The following is a 21904-nucleotide window of genomic DNA, read 5'->3' as shown; positions in this document are numbered from 1 at the left end:
GTTTATTACCTGGTACTGTGGGTATGGAGTCGTGTCTAGTCCCACCACTGGTATCAGGAGCACCATGCCTATCATTGCTGTCACTTCTGCTTTACATTTTTGTATCACCGGATATACTCTGGTCATCCCCTTGAGGGTACAGGCACTCAGAAGGCCTGGATTCTGGCTCAGGTCATGCAGCTGTGTGCTGTTAATCCAGTCTGGTACCTCGCCTCACTGTATCTGTGCCAGATTATGTTTTAACTGGCCGGTGATCCATTGGCCATAGGCATGACACAAGCCCTTCCCTACCCCGTCTTTTGCCTGTTCCTCATCTCAATGGTTTAGTTTGTTGATAATGCTAGCATGGTCCTCTATAACCTTGATTCCCTCGAGTAATTTCCTTATCGTATGTCCTCCTAACTCTGATCCTTGTCGAACCAAACCAGTTTCCTTCTCTAAAATCTGTTGTATTACCCTTTGCAGTCGTTCCACACTACTCTGGACTCCTTGTATATCTAGGGCATTAATGAATGATGTCCCCGTGTTTATTCCCGTGAGTATATCGGTTCCTAAGCTCCTCTTAATCCTTTGGTGGAATGCAGCATGTCCCCTGAAACTAGTGGCCCCTGTCGCATCAGCAGCTTGATTAATGACATTCCTTATCATATATGCATACAATTCTCTAGTTTTGTTAAACCTCTCACAATATCCTAGCCATTGCAACATGGTTAAGTTCATTAGTACCGGTACAATTTCGTGTCTCACGTTATCATACAATTGTTCTCCCTCGGTAAATAATACTAGTCCATTCATGGGTCCAGGTTTCATATCTGGACATTGTGGCATCCTCGGTTCGCTTGTCTCTTCTTTCTGTGTATTGGGATCCGTGGATGAGACTCCGAATGTGATTGTTCCATTAAAACATGGTGCTTCCTCATCATGTACTTGTCATGTAATGTGGGATGTCCCTTCGCTTATTTTGTGATGCATACGATTCCCAGCAGTAATCCCACCCACATGGTGAAGTTTCCCTGTAAATTAAGCAGAAGCCTGGTCATCACCAGATGTTAGTCTATCTCCGGTGTTTATTCCATTGTTCCTGTGGGATTTAAGATCAGATGGGTTATTCTTGTACCGTTTTAGATGGGTCCAATGTTTTTCCTTCATATCTATGCATGCGCACATATCGCTGGTCATGATAACCTCAAATGGTCCGGTCCATCTAGGTGAGAATCCCGATCTCTCTGGCGATATTTTAACAAATACCTGCTCGCCCACCTTGGGTAGGGGCTCCGAGGCCCCCTGCTTTTGAGTATTTTTATCTCTGATGTCTTGCTGTTCTTTAACTTCTTGTTTGAGCTCCTTCCATTGATTATCCAATGTTTGTACGTATTTCCTAATTTTATCTTTTAAGGGTCCTAGTCCCTCGCTACCAGATGCTACTCCTTCCGGCAGACGCATTGCTCATCCAGTCATGAGTTCATGTGGTGTCAGTCCGGTCACCCTGTTTGGGGTGGCTCTCAGCCTCATCAGGATACACGGGAGGACATCCACCCATCCCTGCCCGGTTTCGGCTATGGCCTTGCTTAAGGCTGTTTTCAGGGTTCTGTTCATTCGCTCTACCATGCCTGAGCTTTGCGGATGATAGGGGCTGTGGAACTTCTGTCTTACTCCCAGTAGCTTACAAGCTTCTTTCATTACCTTTCCCTTGATCTGAATCTATTTGCAACAGGACCCCCCATCTCGGTATCACGTCGTATGCAAATATCCAGGCCACAGTCTGAGCACTACAGTCTCTGGTGGGGAATGTTTCCACCCACCTTGTAAACTGGTCTATGATCACTAGGCAGTATTTCTTCCCTCTGCTGTTATTCTACCTACTGCTATTGGTGTAGGCATCTCTGTGTCCGCCGCTGCTCTTGCTGCCTGATCAGCTAACATATTTCCTTTTTGTTGCTCACTCACTATCTTGCGGTGTGCCTTTATTTTAATCACTGCTACCTCTTCTGCTCCTTTTACCGCTTCTACTAGGTCTCTCACTACCTCCTCATGCTGTATTTGTCCTCCTCCAGAGGTTACATATCCTCTCCTATTCCACGCTATCATATAATCATGCACTACCCCAAACGCATACCCACTGTCTGTGTATATATTTACTCATTTTGGATTTGGAGGAAGGGACCGAGTGCAACGTATCCAAGTTTGCCGACGATATAAAGATGGGAGGGAAAGCAGTGAGTGAGGAGGACATAAAAAACCTGCAAAAGGACATAGACAGGCTAAGTGAGTGGGCAGAGATTTGGCAGATGCAATATAATGTTGGAAAGTGTGAGGTTATGCACTTTGGCAGAAAAAATCAAAGAGCAAGTTATTATCTAAATGGAGAGAAACTGCAAAGTGCTACAGTACAAAGGGATCTGGGGGTCCTGGTGCATGAAACACAAAAAGTTAGTATGCAGGTACAGCAGGTGATCAGGAAGGCCGATGGAATCTTGGCTTTTATTGCAAGGGGGATGGAGGGTATTATACAGGGTACTGGTGAGGCCACACCTGGAATACTGCGTGCAGCTTTGGTTTCCATATTTAAGAAAAGATATACTTGCTCTCGAGGCGGTTCAGAGAAGGTTCACTCGGTTGATTCCGGAGATGAGGGGGTTGACTTACGAGGAAAGGTTGAGTAGGTTGGGCCTCTACTCATTGGAGTTCAGAAGAATGAGAGGCGATCTTATCGAAACATATAAGATTGTGAGGGGGCTTGATCGGGTGGATGCGGTGAGGATGTTTCCACTGATGGGTGAGACTAGAACTAGGGGGCATAATCTTAGAATGAGGGGCTGCCCTTTCAAAACTGAGATGAGGAGAAACTTCTTCACTCAGAGGGTAGTAAATCTATGGAATTTACTACCCCAGAGAGCTGTGGAAGCTGCAACATTAAATAAATTTAAAATGGAGATAGACAGTTTCCTAGCAGATAAGGGAATTAGGGGTTACGGGGAGAGGGCAGGGAAGTGGACGTGAGTCTAGATTCGGATCAGCCATGATCCTATTGAATGGTGGAGCAGGCCCGAGGGGCCTTATGGCCTACTCCTGCTCCTACTTCTTATGTTCTTATGTTCTTATGTTCCTTTCGCCAATTTCAATGCTTCCGTGAGAGCCACTAGTTCTGCTACCTGAGCTGAGATTCCTGCTTCAAGCCCTCCCTTTGCGACTGTTTCTCCGTTCTCGGATACTACTGCCCAACCGGTGTGTGGCTCCCCATTTATATATCGGCGAGATCGGTCTACATAAAAGGTGTTTTCGGGATTTTCAAGGGGCGATTCTGATACGGTTCCTCTGACCCCTTCTTCGATTACTAACTGACACTCGTGTGCCTCACCCTCCGAAAGCATTCCCTCTGCGGGGTTGACTCTGTGTTCCCTTATAATCTGGACTGATCTGTCCTTGGATATCAATACTGGTTCCCAAGCCGCCCTCCTTCTGTCTGATACAGCCTTCATTTTGCCTGTGTTTAGCAGGTCCACACTGTGTTGTGTGTGTAGTATCAGCTGTCCTGACATAGTGACGGGCTTGCATATCCGCACCACCCATGTGGCACGGTCAAGGGCCGCCACACATCTCGCCATTCCTTTAGCCACGGGGGTTTGTTGGGTGGGGTAATAGGCAATTGGCCTCATATCTCCCCCATACTCTTGGGTGACCACGGCGTTATAGAAGTTCCCGTCTATACTTTTATAGTATATATGGAATGGTTTGACTATATTTGGCAATCCTAGTGCGGGTGTGGATGTCAGGGCGGCTTTTAATTTTGCGTAAGCCTCATCCTGCTCCGATTCCCATTCTATCTTATCAGTGGCAGGACTCCCCCCTTTAACTAACCGTTGAATCGGCACTGCTTTCCCTGCAAAGTCTGATATAAAATTCCTGCAGTAGTTAAATAGTCCCAACACTTTCCTTACTCCCCGGACGGTCACTGGCCTTGGCACATGTATTTTATGGCTGCCTTTCGTTCCTGCGGGAGTGCCTTATACCCCTGGCTAATTTCGTGCTCTAGATACTTTACTTTGGACAGTCCAACCTGTGCCTTTTTCGGGTTCAATTTAAAGCCAGCTTTCTTAAATGCCTGGAGGGTGGCTAGTAATGCTCCTGTTATAAATCTCATCATCAAGAAACTACTTCTGAAATAACACTGGACGGCCAGCTGGTGGTGCCGTCCAAGGAGTATAAATACTCGGGCGTGGGCCCAGTTTGCCATGGACATTTTGTAAGACAAGGAACTAGTGAAGTACAACTAGACCTCCATGTTCTGAAACAAGTTGATTAAAGCCTTGCTTTATGTTCAAACCAAGTGCGTAGTGAGTTTTATTACGTCACCTCCCATGTGTCCTTTAGCGTCCTCTGATGCAATCATTATGTCATCGACCTATTAGAGTAGGGCGTTCTGGTACTTTGATAGGTCTAACTCGTCTAGGGCTTGACTCAGTACACGGTGGAATATGTTTGGACTATTGTGGAACCCCTATTGTGGCGGTCTCGGAGGGTTGTAGGGCTGGAGGAGGTTACAGAGATAGGGAGGGGGGCGAGGAGGCCATGGAATGGATTTGAACAAGAAGATTCGAATTTTAAGTTTGAGTCGTTGCTGGGCCGGGAGCCAATGTAGGTCAGCGAGTAGGGGGTGGGGCTGGGGGTGGTCACAGCGTGATGGCATTCTGAACCCCCTGCCCTGCTATCCCTTAATCACTGGTGTTCACTGCATCCTCAACACCACTAGCTACTTCTGCCCTGGTGGGTGAATCTGAGCTCGTGCCTGCTTCAAGTGGGGGGCTTTGATGCTTGGTATGCAGTTTTGTGGTAGTCTTTGAATGCGTCTGGCTGATCCCCTGGATTCTACTTGCTCTTTAAACATAGAAACATAGAAGATAGGAGCAGGAGTAGGCCATTTGGCCCTTCAAGCCTGCTCCGCCATTCAATGAGATCATGGCTGATCATCCAAATTCAGTACCCTGGCCCTGCTTTCTCCCCATATCCCTTGATCCCTTTAGCCTTAAGAAATATATATAACTCCTTCTTGAATATATTTAATGATTTGGCCTCTACTGCCTTCTGTGGTAGAGAATTCCACAGGTTCACCACTCTCTGGGTGAAGAAATTCCTCCTCATCTCAGTCCTAAATGGCTTACCCCTCATCCTTAGACTGTGACCCCTGGTTCTGGACTCCCCCACCATCGGGAACATCCTTCCTGCATCTAGTCTGTCTAGTCCTGTTAGAATGTTATAAGTTTTAATGAGATCCCCTCTCATTCTTCTAAACTCCAGCGAATATAAGCCTAATCGAACAAATCTCTCTTCATACGTCATCCCTGCCATCCCAGGTATCAGAGATGAGGAGGAATTTCTTCACTCAGAGGGCGGTGAATCTTTGGAATTCTCTGCCCCAGAGGGCTGTGGAGGCTCAGTCGTTGAGTATATTCAAGGCTGAGATCCAGAGATTTTTGGACTCTAGGGGAATCAAGGGATATGGGGATCGGGCAGGAAAGTGGGGATGATGCAGAAATTCAGCCATGATCTTATTGAATGGCGGAGCAGGCTCGAGGGGCCGTGCGGCCGACTCCTGCTCCTATTTCTTATGTTCTCACATGCCTCAGCATGAAGTAGCACAGGAGCCACGAGACTGGCACTTGTCTTAGCAACAGGTCTGTGCCTTCACGTAGCCTTGCCCATAGGCGCCGCCTCCACAGCGACTACAGCGCCAGAGGGCCCTGGAACTGATGCAGGCTCTTCAGGGTTACCCGCGGGGTTAGACGGCTTTCTATATCCTCTGCAGCTCCCCCCTGCCCCCTCCCCGGGTTATCATAGGATCATAGAAACATAGAAGGTAGGAGCAGGAGGAGGCCATTCGGCCCCTCGAGCCTGTTCCACCATTTAATGAGATCATGGCTGATCATCCAAATTCAGTACCCTGTCCCTGCCTTCTCCCCATATCCCTTGATCCCCTTAGCCTTATGAAATATATATAACTCCTTCTTGAATATATTTAATGAATTGGCCTCTACTGCCTTCTGTGGTAGAGAATTCCACAGGTTCACCACTCTCTGGGTGAAGAAATTCCTCCTCATCTCAGTCCTAAATGGCTTACCCCTTATCCTTAGACTGTGACCCCTGGTTCTGGACTCCCCCGCCATCGGGAACATCCTTCCTGCATCTAGTCTGTCTAGTCCTGTTAGAATTTTATAAGTTTCAATGAGATCCCCTCTCATTCTTCTAAACTCCAGCGAGTACAAGCCCAATCGACCCAATCTCTCCTCATACGTCATTCCTGCCATCCCAGGTATCAGCCTGGTGAATCTTCGCTGCACTCCCTCCATGGCAAGAACATCCTTCCTCAGATAAGGCGACCAAAACTGCACACAATACTCAAGGTGTGGTCTCACCGAGGCCCTGTACAACTGCAGCAAGACATCCTTGCTTATAGAAATTTACGGCACAGAAGGAGGCCATTTGCCAAAGCTACGCCCTCAAGCAGGAGAGGACCTGGTCGTGAGGCACATCCGTAGCCAAAACAGGGAAGGCCATGACAGACAAGAAGGATTGAACTTCCATTTCTCCAGCACCTTTCACCACCTCAGAACATCCCAGCGCGCTTTACAGCCAATGGAGTACTTTTTTTTCTAACCTCTTGTTGAGATTGCTTCGCACCCGTCACTAAGTACGGCGTCTGCTGTGTGACATTTGGGATGTGACAGACACGTGCTAGATGCAAGAGATAAATATATTTATTTATGCAGAGAGAGAGAGGACTAACCCCATTTCTCCCAACCACTTTTCAAGCACTTTTTTTTTTGCGAAGATTAGCCGCGAATGGAATATTATTTCCATAAAGAACCAGCACCTCATCGCTGACCCAACAACAGCAGAGGTCCCTGGCTTCGACCTCCCTCCAAGACAGCGGGCAGCGCTGAACCCAATCCGCACAGGGTAGGGACGATGCAGCCACCTGCCGCACAGGTGGGAGACGAGGGACAACCCAAGGTGCGACCGTGGCCACGAGCCCCAGACCACGGAGCACATCACGTCGACCTGCCCGCTAAGATCTTTTTTTATTGCGGGAGGCACCTCATTTCTCCACTGGGCATCTCAGGAGGGCTTCGAATGGATAGCCAAACCAGACATCCCATTCTAGGTTTTCCCCGTCATACGAAAGCAGTTGTAGTAACTTCCATAGAAATATCCATCTCATTCCTGCAGTACTAGTTGCTTATCGCCACATGATGTCGCCCTTTCCCTATTTTTCAGGGAAGCCAGTTTTGCTTGGTGGAGTTGGCGGCTGAGTACGTTGGTATTTGACGCTCGTTGCCCCCCCCCCACCCCCGGTACCAAAGGCCTCATTGTGTTGATGGCGTGGACGTGTTGAAAGCCCGCCTTCGTGCTCACCTTGTCCCTCTCAGAGAGGTGCCTGAAAGTTTGGTCAAAAGGATAGGTCTTGACAAAAGTTTTCGAAAGGCGGAGATTTGGCGGAATCCGGGCAAGGAGTTGGAGCGAGTCGGGCTGAGCTTTACGTCACCAATGGCAGGTTGAAGGGTCCACAAAAGGCCAGAGTTAGATGACCAAAAGGGGTGCAAGAGGGAATGTAAAGATGGACAAGGCTGAGGACATGCCCCTGGTCGCGCTGATTTGCGTTAGCTCGAGAGGGGATCTCATTGAAACTTATAAAATTCTGACAGGACTAGACAGACTAGATGCAGGAAGGATGTTCCCGATGGTCGGGGGAGTCCAGAACCAGGGGTCACAGTCTAAGGATAAGGGGTAAGCCATTTAGGACAGAGATGAGGAGGAATTTCTTCACCCAGAGAGTGGTGAACCTGTGGAATTCTCTACCACAGAAGGCAGTTGAGGCCAATTCATTAAATATATTCAAGAAGGAGTTGGATATATTTCTTAAGGCTAAAGGGATCAAGGGATATGGGGAGAAGGCAGGGACAGGGTACTGAACTTGGATGATCAGCCATGATCGCATTGAATGGTGGAGCAGGCTCGAGGGGCCGAATGGCCTACTCCTGCTCCTATCTTCTATGTTTCAAAATTCTCATCCTTGTTTTCAAATCCCTCCATGGCCCTCGCCCCCTCCCTCTCCCTATCTCTGTAACCTCCTCCAGCCCCACAACCCCCCCCGAGATATCTACGCTCCTCTAATTCTGCATCCCTCCACGGTCTCTCCCCCCCCCTATCTCTGTAACCTCCTCCAGCCTCACAACCCCATCCCCCCCCCCGAGATATCTACACTCCTCTAATTATGCATCCCTCCATGGTCTCGCCCCCTCCCTATCTCTGTAACCTCCTCCAGCCCCACAATCCCACCCCCCCCCGAGATATCTACGCTCCTCTAATTCTGCATCCCTCCACGGTCTCGCCCCTCCCTATCTCTGTAACCTCCTCCAGCCCCACAACCCCACCCCCCCCCCGAGATATCTACGCTCCTCTAATTCTGCATCCCTCCATGGTCTCTCCCCCCCCTATCTCTGTAACCTCCTCCAGCCTCACAACCCCACCCCACCCCCCGAGATATCTACGCTCCTCTAATTCTGCATCCCTCCACGGTCTCGCCCCTCCCTATCTCTGTAACCTCCTCCAGCCCCACAACCCCACCCCACCCCCCGAGATATCTACGCTCCTCTAATTCTGCATCCCTCCACGGTCTCGCCCCTTCCTATCTCTGTAACCTCCTCCAGCCCCACAACCCCACCCCACCCCCCGAGATATCTACGCTCCTCTAATTCTGCATCCCTCCACGGTCTCGCCCCTCCCTATCTCTGTAACCTCCTCCAGCCCCACAACCCCACCCCCCCCCTGAGTTATCTACGCTCCTCTAATTCTGCATCCCTCCACGGTCTCGCCCCTTCCTATCTCTGTAACCTCCTCCAGCCCCACAACCCCACCCCCACCCCCCGAGATATATGCGCTCCTCTAATTCTCCATCCCTCCATGGCCCTCGCCCCCTCCCGATCTCTGCTCTCCTCCAGCCCTGTCAACTTCACCACCCCCCCTCGCCAAACTCTCCGTCCCTCTCAACGTGGCCCTTTGCGCATTCTCACCTCACTTCACTCCACCATTGGCGGCTATGCCTTCAGCTGCCTAGGCCCCGCTCATCTGGAATGCCCTCGCTGAATCCCTCCGCCTCTCTCTCCTTTGTTGAGATCCTCCTTAAAACCTACCTCCTTCGACCAACCCCCTCCTAATTTAATATCTCCTTCTTTGTCTCGGCATCCATTCTTTTGATTGCACCTCTGTGAAGCACCTTGGGCCGTACTTCTATGTTAAAGGTGCTATGTAGACAACAACAACAACCTGCATTTATACAGCACCTTTAACATAGTAAAACGTCCCAAGGCGCTTCACAGGAGCGATTATCAGACAAAATGTAACACCGAACCACATCAGGAGATATAAGAGGCCAGAATTGGAGGAGGGCAGAGATCTCGGAGGGTTGTAGGGCTCTGGAGGAGGTTACAGAGATAGGGAGAGAGTGAGGGCCATGGAGGGATTTGAAAACAAGGATCAGAATTTTAAAATCGAGGTGTTGCTTAACCGGGAGCCAATGTGGGTCAGCGAGCACAGGGGGTGATGGATGAACGGGACTCGGTGCGAGTTAAGAACATAAGAACATAAGAAATAGGAGCAGGAGTAGGCCGTACGGCCCCTCGGGCCTGCTCCGCCATTCAATAGGATCATGGCTGATCCGAATCTAGACTCACGTCCACTTCCCTGCCCTCTCCCCGTAACCCCTAATTCCCTTATCTGCTAGGAAACTGTCTATCTCCATTTTAAATTTATTTAATGTTGCAGCTTCCACAACTCTCTGAGGTAGCAAATTCCATAGATTTACTACCCTCTGAGTGAAGAAGTTTCTCCTCATCTCAGTTTTGAAAGGGCAGCCCCTTATTCTAAGATTATGCCCCCTAGTTCTAGTCTCACCCATCAGTGGAAACATCCTCCCCGCATCCACCCGATCAAGCCCCCTCACAATCTTATATGTTTCGATAAGATCGCCTCTCATTCTTCTGAACTCCAATGAGTAGAGGCCCAACCTACTCAACCTTTCCTCATACGTCAACCCCCTCATCTCTGGAATCAACCAAGTGAACCTTCTCTGAACCGCCTCGAGAGCAAGTATATCTTTTCTTAAATATGGAAACCAAAACTGCACGCAGTATTCCAGGTGTGGCCTCACCAGTACCCTGTATAACTGCAGCAAGACTTCCCTGCTTTTATACTCCATCCCCCTTGCAATAAAAGCCAAGATTCCATTGGCCTTCCTGATCACCTGCTGCACCTGCATACTAACCTTCTGTGTTTCATGCACCAGGACCCCCAGATCCCTTTGTACTGTAGCACTTTGCAGTTTCTCTCCATTTAGATAACAACTTGCTCTTTGATTTTTTCTGCCAAAGTGCATAACCTCACACTTTCCAATATTATATTGCATCTGCCAAATCTCTGCCCACTCACTTAGCCTGTCTATGTCCTTTTGCAGGTTTTTTATGTCCTCCTCACTCACTGCTTTCCCTCCCATCTTTGTATCGTCGGCAAACTTGGATATGTTGCACTCGGCCCCTTCCTCCAAATCGTTAATATAGATTGTAAAGAGTTGGGGTCCCAGCCCTGACCCCTGCTGAACACCACTAGTTACTGATTGCCAGCCCGAGAACAAACCATTTATCCCAACTCTTTGTTTTCTGTTAGATAGCCAATCTTCCACCTATGCCAGTATATTACCCCCAATCCCGTGATTTTTTTTATCTTGATCAGTAATCTTTTGTGTGGCACCTTGTCAAATGCCTTTTGGAAGTCCAAATACACTACATCCACTGGTTCCCCTTTATCCACCCTGTATGTTACGTCCTCAAAGAATTCGAGCAAATTTGTCAAACATGACTTCCCCTTCATAAAACCATGCTGACTCTGTCCTATTAAATTATGTTTATCCAAATGCTCTGTTACTGTTTCCTTAATAATGGACTCCAACATTTTACCAACCACAGATGTTAGGCTAACTGGTCTATAGTTTCCAGCTTTTTGTCTACTTCCCTTCTTAAATAAGGGTGTTACATTAGCAGTTTTCCAATCTGCCGGGACCTTTCCTGAGTCCAGGGAGTTCTGGAAAATAATCACCAATGCATCCACAACCCCTACCGCTACTTCTCTCAAGACCCTAGGATGTAGGCCATCAGGTCCGGGGGATTTATCCGCCTTAAGTCCCATTATTTTACCGAGTACCACCTCCTTAGTGATTTTAATCGTGTTTAGCTCCTTCCCCCCCCATTGCCCCCTGTTTGTCCAGTGTTGGGATATTTTTAGTGTCCTCTACTGTAAAGACTGATACAAAATATTTGTTCAGCGTCTTTGCCATCTCCATGTTCCCCACCACTAGTTTCCCGGTCTCATCCTCTAGGGGACCAATGTTCACTTTAGCCACCCTTTTTCTTTTTATATAGCTGTAGAAACTCTTGCTATCTGTTTTTATATATTTTGCTAGTTTACTTTCATAATCTATCTTCCCTTTCTTAATTAATCTTTTAGTTATTCTTTGCTGGCTTTTAAATGCTTCCCAATCTTCTATCCTCCCACTAGATTTGGCTACTTTATATGCCCTTGTTTTCAGTCGGATACTATCCTTTATTACTAAGCCACGGATGGCTGTCTTTTCTTTTACTCTCCTTTTTCCTCAGTGGACACGGGCAGCCGAGTTTTGGATGACCTCAAGTTTACGTAGGGTGGAATGTGGGAGGCCAGCCAGGAGTGTGTTGGAATAGTCGAGTTTAGAGGTAACAAAGGCATGGGTGAGGGTTTCAGCAGCGGATGAGCTGAGGCAGGGGCGGAGACGGGCGATGTTACCGAGATGGAAACAGCCGGTCTTGGTGATGGCTCATCTCAGTCACGGTCAATAATCACAGAGAACTTCCGAGGGTTGGAGCTGAACAGTTTCATAGGTTTTCTTTTCAGTAGAGTGAATGTAGCGTGCTCACGGGCTGGGGCTCTTTACTCCAGAAAAGAGAAAGCTGAGGGGGTGACCTGATAGAGGCCTTTAAAATTATGAAGAGATTCGACAGGGTAGACGTAGAGATGTTTCCACTTGTGGGGCGAGACCAGAACTAGGGACCATCAATATAAGAGAGTCACTAATAAATCCAATCGGGAATTCAGGGGAGACTTCTTTACCCAGAGAGTGGTGAGAATCATAAAATGGTTACAGTACGGAAAGAGGCCATTCGGCCCATCGAGCCCGTGCCGACTCTCAGCTCGTCCCACTCCCCCCGCCCTTTCCCCGTAGCCCTGCAAATTTTTTTCCTTCCGGTTCTTGTCCAATTCCCTTTTGAAAGCCACGATCGAGCCTGCCTCCACCACCCTCTAAGGCAGCGCATTCCAGATCCCGACCACTCGCCGCGTAAAATAGTTTTTCCTCACGTCGCCTTTGGTTTTTCTCCCAATCACCTTAAACCTGTGTCCTCTGGTTCACGACCCTTCCGCCAATTGGGAACAGTTTCTCTCTCTACCTACTCTGTCCCAGACCCCTCATGATTTTGAACACTTCTATCAAATCTCCCCTCAACCTTCTCTGCTCCGAGGAGAACAGCCTCCAGTCCATCAGCGTAACTGAAGTTCCTCATTCCTGGAATAAGTTCTCCTTAAAGTGCGCTGCCCAGAATTGGATACAATACCCCAGTTGGGGCCAAACCAGTGTTTTATGTGGAACTCGCTACCACAGGGAGTGGCTGAAGCAAATAGCATAGATGCATTTAAGAGGAAGCTGGATAAACACATGAGGGAGAAAGGAATAGAAGGATATGGTGATGGGGGTGAGATGAAGAGGGGCGGGAGGAGGCTGGTGTGGAGCAGAAACACCGGCACGGAGCAGATGGGCCCAATGGCCTGTTTCTGTGCTGTATATTGTACGTAACAGATTGTAGTGTGCTTTGTTATTTTCTATGTTACGAAGAGCTTTGTGAAATAGATTGAGATACACTGTAAACTGAAATCTGTTCATTCCGATATTACTTGTAAAATAAACCAATCAGTTGGTTTAGAATTGACCTCAACTCACTAGAATGTTTCAGTCCATCTTCCAAGACTGGGGAAACACGCAAGATTACAGTGTCCAGTATATATAATGAGAGGTTTTGTTACTACAAGCCCCAGGCTAGGTTATCCTATGTCTAGACAATGGGCACCAAAGGTAAAATCCTAATCATAGGAGACTCAAGGTCCACTTAAAAGGAGAGACCAGTTGCACTGAACCCCAAGAAAATATCTAGAGTAGACTAGAAATACTAAACAGCAGATTAAAAAAACAGACCTGCAGCACTACTTGAAACCAAACCATTTATAAATGGGTTTAGGGAGGGAATTCCAGAGCTTAGGGGCGAGATGGCTGAAGGCACGGCCGCCAATGGAGGAGCGATGGAAGTTGGGGGTTGCTCAAGAGGCCAGAGTTGGGAAGAACACAGAAGTGTGTCAGAATGGAGGAGGTTCGAGATATTGGGAGCGGCCCCCATCCACCACCTTTAACATTCATTCCCTCCACCACCGGCGCACCGTGGCTGCAGTGTGGACCATCTACAAGATGCACTGCAGCAACTCGCCAAGGCTTCTTCAGCGGCACCTCCCGAACCCACGACCTCCTCCACCTAGAAGGACAAGGGCAGCAGGTGCGCGGGAACACCACCACCTCCAAGTTCCCCTCCAAGTCACACACACCATCCTAACTTGGAAATATATCGGGCCGTTCCGTCATCGTCGCTGGGTCAAAATCCTGGAACTCCCTCCCTAACAGCACTGTGGGACTCCCTTCACCACCCGGACTGCAGCGGTTCAAGAGGGCGGCTCACCACCACCTTCTCAAGGGCGATTAGGGATGGGCAATAAATGCTGGCCTTGCCAGCGACGCCCACATCCAATGAACGAATTTTTTAAAAACAGGGCGAGGCCACAGTGGGACTTGAACAACAGGATGAGAATTTTAAATGCGAGGTGTTGAGGAGGAGGATCCGGTCCTCCCTGCGCCTACAACGCCTTTTAACCTGTGGACTTTTCCCCCTCGATCAGCCATGATCTCATTGAATGGCGGAACAGGCTCGAGAGGCCGAATGGCCTACTCCTGCTCCTATCTTCTATCCCAACAAGCATGCGTTAAAAGGGAGTGCACGATAACTCCGTTCCATTTCAATCAGTGAGACACACTACACAGAGACCCTCCAAGAGAACAGTGAATAAAATGTGAGTTTATTAGTGTGCATTTACGTAACATCTTTTCAGGATAGCTAGGCGGTGATATACTGACATTCGACAAAGTGCTTCAGTCACCTTTGTAGTCCTTGTATACATAAATAATTACTATATAGAAACACCTCCATATTTACAATTATAATATTTTAATATATAAAACTTTATATTAAATCTGAGCATATATAGTGAGATAAGATTTCTGTTTTTGTTTAAAAATGATCAACTCTCTAACCCAAGGAGGATTCGTCTGTATATTGGCGTCTTGCACCTAAAGTCCCGTTGGAATGGTTACGATGTCACACACGCACGCACACACGCTCCGACACAGCATACAGTGGCTACTGGAATTTCAGCGGCCACGTAATGGTGGCAATGTTACCGCAGTCACCAGACTGATACCTGGGATGGCAGGAATGACGTATGAGGAGAGATTGGGTCGATTGGGCTTATACTCGCTGGAGTTTAGAAGAATGAGAGGGGGATCTCATTGAAACTTATAAAATTCTAACAGGACTAGACAGACTAGATGCAGGAAGGATGTTCCCGATGGCGGGGGAGTCCAGAACCAGGGGTCACAGTCTAAGGATAAGGGGTAAGCCATTTAGGACAGAGATGAGGAGGAATTTCTTCACCCAGAGAGTGGTGAACCTGTGGAATTCTCTACCACGCAGTTGAGGCCAACTTATTAAATATATTCAAGGAGTTTGATATATTTCTTAAGGCTAAGGGGATCAAGGGATATGGGGAGAAGGCAGGGACAGGGTACTGAATTTGGATGAGCAGCCATGATCTCATTAAATGGCGGAACAGGCTCGAGGGGCCGAATGGCCTACTCCTGCTCCTATCTTCTATGTTTCTATGTAATCTCAAAAGGTCCCGGCCGGGCCGCTCATCGGCTATTACATCGCGAACACAGACATTTTTTTTTAAAAAGAGAGACCGCGCCTTTAAAGAAACAGGCCGCGCAGGACACAGCACAGCTTAGGTGGAACATTGAACGGTGGGCGTGAAATTGTCAAGCTCGGTCCACTTGGAAGTGTTGGGGCCGGAATGGGGGGGCGTGGAAACACCCAGCACTTCTCTTCTTAGGCAGTCCCTCGGAACCGAGGATGACTTGCTTCCACATTAAAAATGAGTTCTCAGGTGACTGACGAGTCCAATGCAGGACCTGCAGTCTCTGTCACAGGTGGGGCAGACGGTGGGTGGGGTGCTTGGGTTGACTTGCGCTTGCTCCCAGTGAAGAGACTCGAGGTGTTCGGCGCCTTCCCCGGATGCTTCTCCTCCACATTGTGCAGTCTTGGGGCCAGGGATTCCCAGGTGTCGGTGGGGATGTTGCACTTTTTCCAAGGAGGCTTTGAGGGTGTCCTTGAAGCGTTTCCTCTGCTCACCTGGGGCTCTCCTGCCGTGCCGGAGCTCCAAGTAGAGCGCTTGTTTTGGGAGTCTCGTATCGGGCATGCGGCCCGTTCATCGGAGCTGATCGAGCGTGGTCAGAGCTTCGATGCTGGGGATGTTGGCCTGAGCGAGAACACTGACGTTGGTGCACACTACATGGCGTCTGAAGGGAACACACTGATCTGTACACGATTGGGGTGGGTAAAGTTGTGGTTGGAGCAGATTTTAAGGTGGCAAATTAAGACCGTCACACAGGAAGTGTATACTTTTATCATTCAGAAAGGATGGGTCCAGCGACACCAGCACTGCTGGTCAAGGAAGGGACTCAGCTGTCCAGAACGCAGGGCATAAACCCGCGGTGGTTGGGTGGCGGGTTAAGGGAGGGAGTCCCCACATGGACCCGCGCCGTTCTTAGAAGTTGATACTTGGCAAAGTAAGGGTGGCAGGAACTTACTGCACACACAAGGGCGGGAGGGCTTGCCAAAAAAAAAAAAATACTAAAGCAGCCAATGGGGATAATTTTCCCCACTTGCCCCTCTCCAGGTGTAAAATGGGCATTGTGGATCTGCAATCCATTTATGGAAACCATAAGAACAGAAGAAACAGGAGCAGGAGGAGACCAATCAGCCCCTCGGGCCTGCTCCGCCATTCAATAAGATCATGGCTGATCCAATCTTGGCCTGAACACCACTTTCCCGCTCGCTCCCTATACCCTCTGTAGTTTAAATATCTGTCAATCTCCACCTTGAATATATTCAACAACTCCACAGCTCTCTGGGGTAGAGAATTCCACAGATTCACGACCCTCAGAGAAGAAATTCCTCCTCATCTCCGTCTTAAATGGCCGACCCCTTATTCTGAAACTACGCCCCCTAGTTCTAGATACCCATTTTAATTTCCAATTGAATGAATGGGAATTTTTTTTTTTAAATATAAAAATCAGGCAGTCAATCCAGTGTGTTTTGGGCTCAGTTTGGAAGGCGGGGGGGGGGGGGGGTTAGAAATGGCCAATTAAAAACAAAATCTACCCCAATTGGTTCAGTCCAATTGACTTACAAAATGGCTGCCCGCTCACGGGAACAGGGAACGCCAAACTAATTGAGCTTTTCCAACGGTCGCCTGGAGGAACCGGAGCGCGCGATCTTGCCAATGCCGTCTAACCCGCGGAGGTTTCTCAGTCACAATAAAAAAAAAAATCGATGCTGCCAAGAACTTGAGGATAAAGCAACTTCGCTCCCGCACCCGCGTCACTAAAAAGTCATTTCCCCGTTCGACAGCTCATTACTCAAGTGGCAGGAAGCAAGAGAGCTCCCTTGGTGGCATTACATTATTTACAGATATCATGGCAACGCAAGTAGACAGCCCCAGCGGAAATATCACAAGCCATTGAGGCAGGAGTATCAAGGAAATTAATCCACTGTTAGGGAGTTCGAGTCCCCTATTTAAACTGCACATGTTGTCACTTGGCTTTCAATAAAGTGCAAAAAAGGGCAGTGGTGTAAAAATTCTTGTGCTACAGTGGAATCGACCTTAGCCACACGCTCACTAGGTACTTTCCCCCTTGCTTCTCCCCTACAATTACACATCCCCGCTACCGTCCTTTTTGGCCTGTGTTTCATTGGCTTGGTGAATAAAGCTGGTTTGTGTTCATCGTGGTCACATATCTGCCAAAACCAAAAAAAGTTGGGGATTTCTCACTTATTAGAAGCGTAGAGCACAAGAAGGGGGCCATTCGGCCCGTCGTGCCTGTGCCTGCTCTTTGAAAGAGCTCTCCAATTAGTCCCACTCTTTCCCCACCTCTGCACTTGCCCCGTAGTCCTGAAAATTCTTCCTTTTCAAGTATTCATCCAATTGCCTCCGCTTCCACCGCCCCATTAAAAAAAAACTCATCCCCCTCCCCAACCCGCTCCCTGGATTTTTATCCATCATTTTCCCAGTGGGGTGGGAGTCCCCGTCCATCGTGGCAACAGGTGATGGTTCCAGCCACGTCAACGGTGAACGAGCCAGGAGTAGAGTTCTAAATTCTGCCCTTCCGAACGCGTGCTTGCATTTTTAACACAAAAAGAAAATACAGCAGATGCTGGAAATCGGAAAAGCTCAGCGGGTCAGGCAGCCTCCGTGGAAAGAGAAACAGAGTTAACGTTTCAGGTCGATGACCTTTCGTCAGAACTGGACAAAAAGCAGGAAATGGAACAGATTTTTAAGCAAGTGTAGGGGCTGGGAAATGGGGGAGGGAGGAAAGAACAAAAGGGAAGGTCTGTGATAGGATAGAAGGCGGGAGAGGTTAAGAGATATTCAAGGCGAGAGGAGATGGTAATGGGACATGTTAAGAAACAAAGGACGGCTCTAGATGAAGTGTGAATTGCGCTGGCAGAGTGAAAGACAGCTGCCAAGTGGGAGAGAAGAACACAAACAAAAAGTGTGGATAAAATAAATATTATATATATATGATAGGGGCCGAGGTTATGGTCTGAAATTGTTGAACTCGATGTTGAGTCCGGAAGGCTGTAAAGTGCCTAATCGGAAGATGAGGTGCTGTTCCTCGAGCTTACGCTGCGCTTCAGTGGAACAATGCAAGAGGCCGCGGACGGTGAGGTCTGAGTGGGAGTGGGGGCGGAGAATTAAAGTGACAGGCCACCTGGGGAGCTCGGGGTCCCCCTTACGGACTGAATGGAGGTGTTCCGCAAAGCAGTCGCCCAATCTGCGTTTGGTCTCCCCAGTGTAGAGGAGACCGCACCGTGAGCGGCGAATACAGTATAATAAATTGCAAGAAGTACAAGTAAATAGAGGGAGGCAGTTTTTTTTTTTTTTTTAAAAAGCGCCCTCGTTTTAGGGCAATGGGGAAGAGAGACAGCAGCAAGCAAGGAGTTCACGGGACGAGAGACAACTACCAACCTCAAGCCCACATCCTCCCTCAGTCCAACTTAAACCCGGGCCAAAATATTCACAGCACTAGCACACCTCTTCATCCTGGCCCGCACTATCTTAAAAACACCGGCCAAAGCCCATTTCTCTTTCACTCGGTTACCGGCCAAAGCCCATTTCTCTTTCACTTGGTTAATGACTGCGTCCAATAGCACAGCGCAGGCAGGAGTTCTGGCGCCATATGTGTTCAACAGGCTCACATCCACGAGTACTTTTTACGAACACAGGGGCCCCAAGTTGCCATTTCAGAAGGGGGCTTATAGGGGAGGAGAGAAAGAGAAACTTAGACACATTCACCAGCCTCTCCCATCACTGAAATAAATCCAGCCGCAAAAGGGTACTGACACCTGGACCCCCGAGGGTTAAATTACGAGGAGAGATTACACAAACTGCCCTGGATCTTCGAAGGTTAAGGGGTGACCTGATCGAAGTTTTCAAGATATTGAGAGGGTAGAGAGAGAGAAACTATTTCCGCTGGTTGGGGAGTCTAGGACTAGGGGGCAGAGTCTAACAATTAGAGCCAGACCTTTCAGAGTGAAATTAGGAAACACTTCTACACACAAAGGGTGGTAGAAGTTTGGAACTCTCTTCCGCAAACAGCAATTGGTGCTGGGTCAATTGTTAGTTTGAAATCCAAGATTGATAGATTTTTGTTAACCAAAGGGATATGGGGGCAAAGGCGGGTAGATGGAGTTAGGTTGTAAATCAGCCGTGATCTCATTGAATGGCTGGGGGGGGGGGGGTGCGAATCCAGGCTCAATGGCCTCCTCCTGTTCCATCCATCAGGAGATTACGGGAATGGCCAATGCATGGTCAGTCTGAGGCTCCCACTGGGTGTTGAATGGGCATCATAGATGGAGAAGGAGGAGATGGAGAAGGAGGAGATGGAGAAGGAGGAGATGGAGAAAGAGGAGATGGAGACCACTTCCCCTTCTGTATCTAATGGGTCAAGCAACCAGCAGCTCCCAGCAGGTGGAGATGAGGTTGCGAATGGTTCCACCAGGGATTGGAGAGGTCCGTGTGTGTATGTGTTTTGTTGTTGTAAAGCGAAAAGCCCATCAAGTGTGATTCAACAGTATCTCCAACCAACAAGGGCAGGAGGTGACGAACTGTCTGGAGTAGCAAGGACCCCAGCCTTTCGCGAAGCTTATGCGGACGCTGTTGGGATCATACGGTCCGTCCGGAAAATCCGAGCCCGCCGTCTGCTGCAAGGCGCACGACCGGTTGTAATCGAAGACCTTGATGGAATAGCCGGGCAGCACCTTGTGAACGGAGAGGGTTCGGGAGTGGGGGAGGCCCAGGGTGGGGGAGTTGACAAAGATGGGGTGCTCGCTGCGGTTGTAGGCCCAGACCCCGTCCCGCTCCTTGCTCAGCAGGATCCCGCCGCCGATCTTGCCGCGCGTCCGCCTCACCATCTCGTGGCGGTTGTCCGCGTGGAGGTGGCCCAGGCAGAAGCCGTCGCCCCGAGGCAGGTCGCAGAAGACGCCGACCGAGGGCTCGTGGACCGCATAGAGGCGGCCCACTCTCGTCCGGTGCTCCCAGTACGCCACACTGCACCAGTGCACCTCCCTGGCCACACGCGGGGACAAGCTGAAATCTGCAAGAGGGAGAAAGATTAGAGCCAGCACCCAACGACTCCAGAAAGCAGCAATTCAAGCTTCTCCCAACGACTTGCATTTATAGAGCATCTTTAACATAGCAAAACATCCCAAGGCTCTTCACAGGAGTGTCATCAGACAAAACATTGACATTGAGTCACGTTAGGAGATGTTAGGAGATGTTAGGAGATGTTACGAGGGTTTTAAGGAGCATCTTTAAAAAGGAGAGGTGGAGAGGTTTAGGGAGGGAATTCCAAAGCTTAGAGCCCAGGCAGCTGAAGGCACGGCCACCAATGGTGGAGCGATGGAAATTGGGAATGCACAAGAGGCCTGAATTGGAGGAGCGCAGAGATCTGGGAGGGTCGTAGGGCTGGCGGTGGTAACAGAGATAGGGAAGGGACGAGGAGGCCAGGGAGGGATTTGAAAACAAAGCTGAGAATTTTTTTAAATCGAGGCGTTGCTTAACCGGGAGCCAATGTAGGTCAGCGAGCACAGGGGGTGATGGGTGAACGGGACTCGGTGCGAGTTAGGACACGGGGCAGCAGGAGCTTTGGATGAGCTGTAGTTTATGGAGGGTGAGAAACGTAGGAGGGAGACAAGGCTCAAGAGTAGGGGGAAAGGAATCAGGACAAGTAGTGGCTCAGGGACAGCTAGCTTGGGTTTTGAAAGGCTTCAGATTATAAGGGAAGACCAAGGGAGGTGAGGAGTCCCACAGTTAGGGAGGGAAGGGAAATGGCGAGACGAGTCTCCTTGTCCAGCAGCATAACCAGTGCACGATCATACCCAGAAGGGGTGAAGTGCGGAGGAAGGAGCCCTGCGAAAGTTGAAGCCTTTAAACTTTGTCTTTCGTTGTTTATTCCCACCCCGTTCTCTCATCCTCCGAATGACAGATTTGTGCTGGGCTGCCCTCTGGTTGGCAACCTTGCTGTTCTTTAACACGCAGGCGTGGACCGGCTGATCGGCCACGGGGTGCCGTTCTGCCAAAGCCAAACCCAATGTTCTTCCTCACACGTGCCTTTTCCAGCAGGGGAATCCTTTCACCGTGATCAGGAGCAGGAACTCCCGATTGATTTCCCCCACCCCCACCCCACCCTCCAAGCCAAGCCTCCCCTAGTTCAATAGCTGTGTCTCGCCTGGCACCCCAGCCAATTCCAGACACAGAGGGCGGAACCAGAACCAGGGGAGTTCTGGTCTATTTGGCGTGGAAAGACTTTAAATTATACATATGAGGACAGGCTCATATTTCCCGGAGTATAGCAGACCGAGGGGTGATCTGATCGAGGTGTTAATAGTTTCTCTCCAGCTACCCTATTTCCTCCGGTGATGGTTGTGGGGGCGGGGAGCTGGTGGAGTCCAGAACAAGGGGGACTACACCTTAAAATTAGAGCCAGGCCGTTCAGGGGTGATGTCAGGAAGCACTTCTTCACACAAAGGGTGGTGGAAATCTGGAACTCTCCCCAAAAAGCTGTTGAGGCTGGGGAGGGCTTTTGTTGAGTTAGGGTATCAGGGATACAGAACCAAGGTGGGTAGATAAGAGTCAAGATACAGATCAGCCGTGATCTGACTGAATGGCGGAGCAGGCTCGAGGGGCTGAATGGTATGAAGGCAAATGGTCTGTTGGCCTTCATAGCGAGAGGATTCGAGTACAGGAACAAGGATGTCTTGCTGCAGTTGTACAGGGCCTTGGTGAGACCACACCTTGAGTATTGTGTGCAGTTTTGGTCGCCTTATCT

The 21904-nt window shown here is 49.2% G+C and overlaps 1 protein-coding gene across 2 annotated transcripts in view; it reads right to left on the bottom strand.

The window, feature by feature from the left end:
• Positions 1 to 14232: 14232 nt before the first annotated feature.
• LOC147086580 (SMAD family member 6-like) overlaps positions 14233 to 21904 on the bottom strand; it is a 31503-nt gene continuing 23831 nt past the window's right edge. For both annotated transcript variants that reach the window (XM_085978722.1, XM_085978723.1), the window contains exon 5: positions 14233 to 20170. In XM_085978722.1, the coding sequence (XP_085834848.1) occupies positions 19632 to 20170 (539 nt within the window). In that variant the 3' untranslated portion in view covers positions 14233 to 19631. The remainder of the gene's footprint in view (positions 20171 to 21904) is intronic.

The sequence above is a fragment of the Somniosus microcephalus genome, unplaced genomic scaffold (assembly GCF_052327205.1).
Source record: "Somniosus microcephalus isolate GS21.2 unplaced genomic scaffold, FLI_Smic_1.0 unresolved_chr7, whole genome shotgun sequence".
Lineage (NCBI taxonomy): Eukaryota > Metazoa > Chordata > Chondrichthyes > Squaliformes > Somniosidae > Somniosus > Somniosus microcephalus.
The sequence above is the reverse complement of the archived record's forward strand: the minus strand, read 5'-3'. Positions and strand labels throughout refer to the sequence as shown.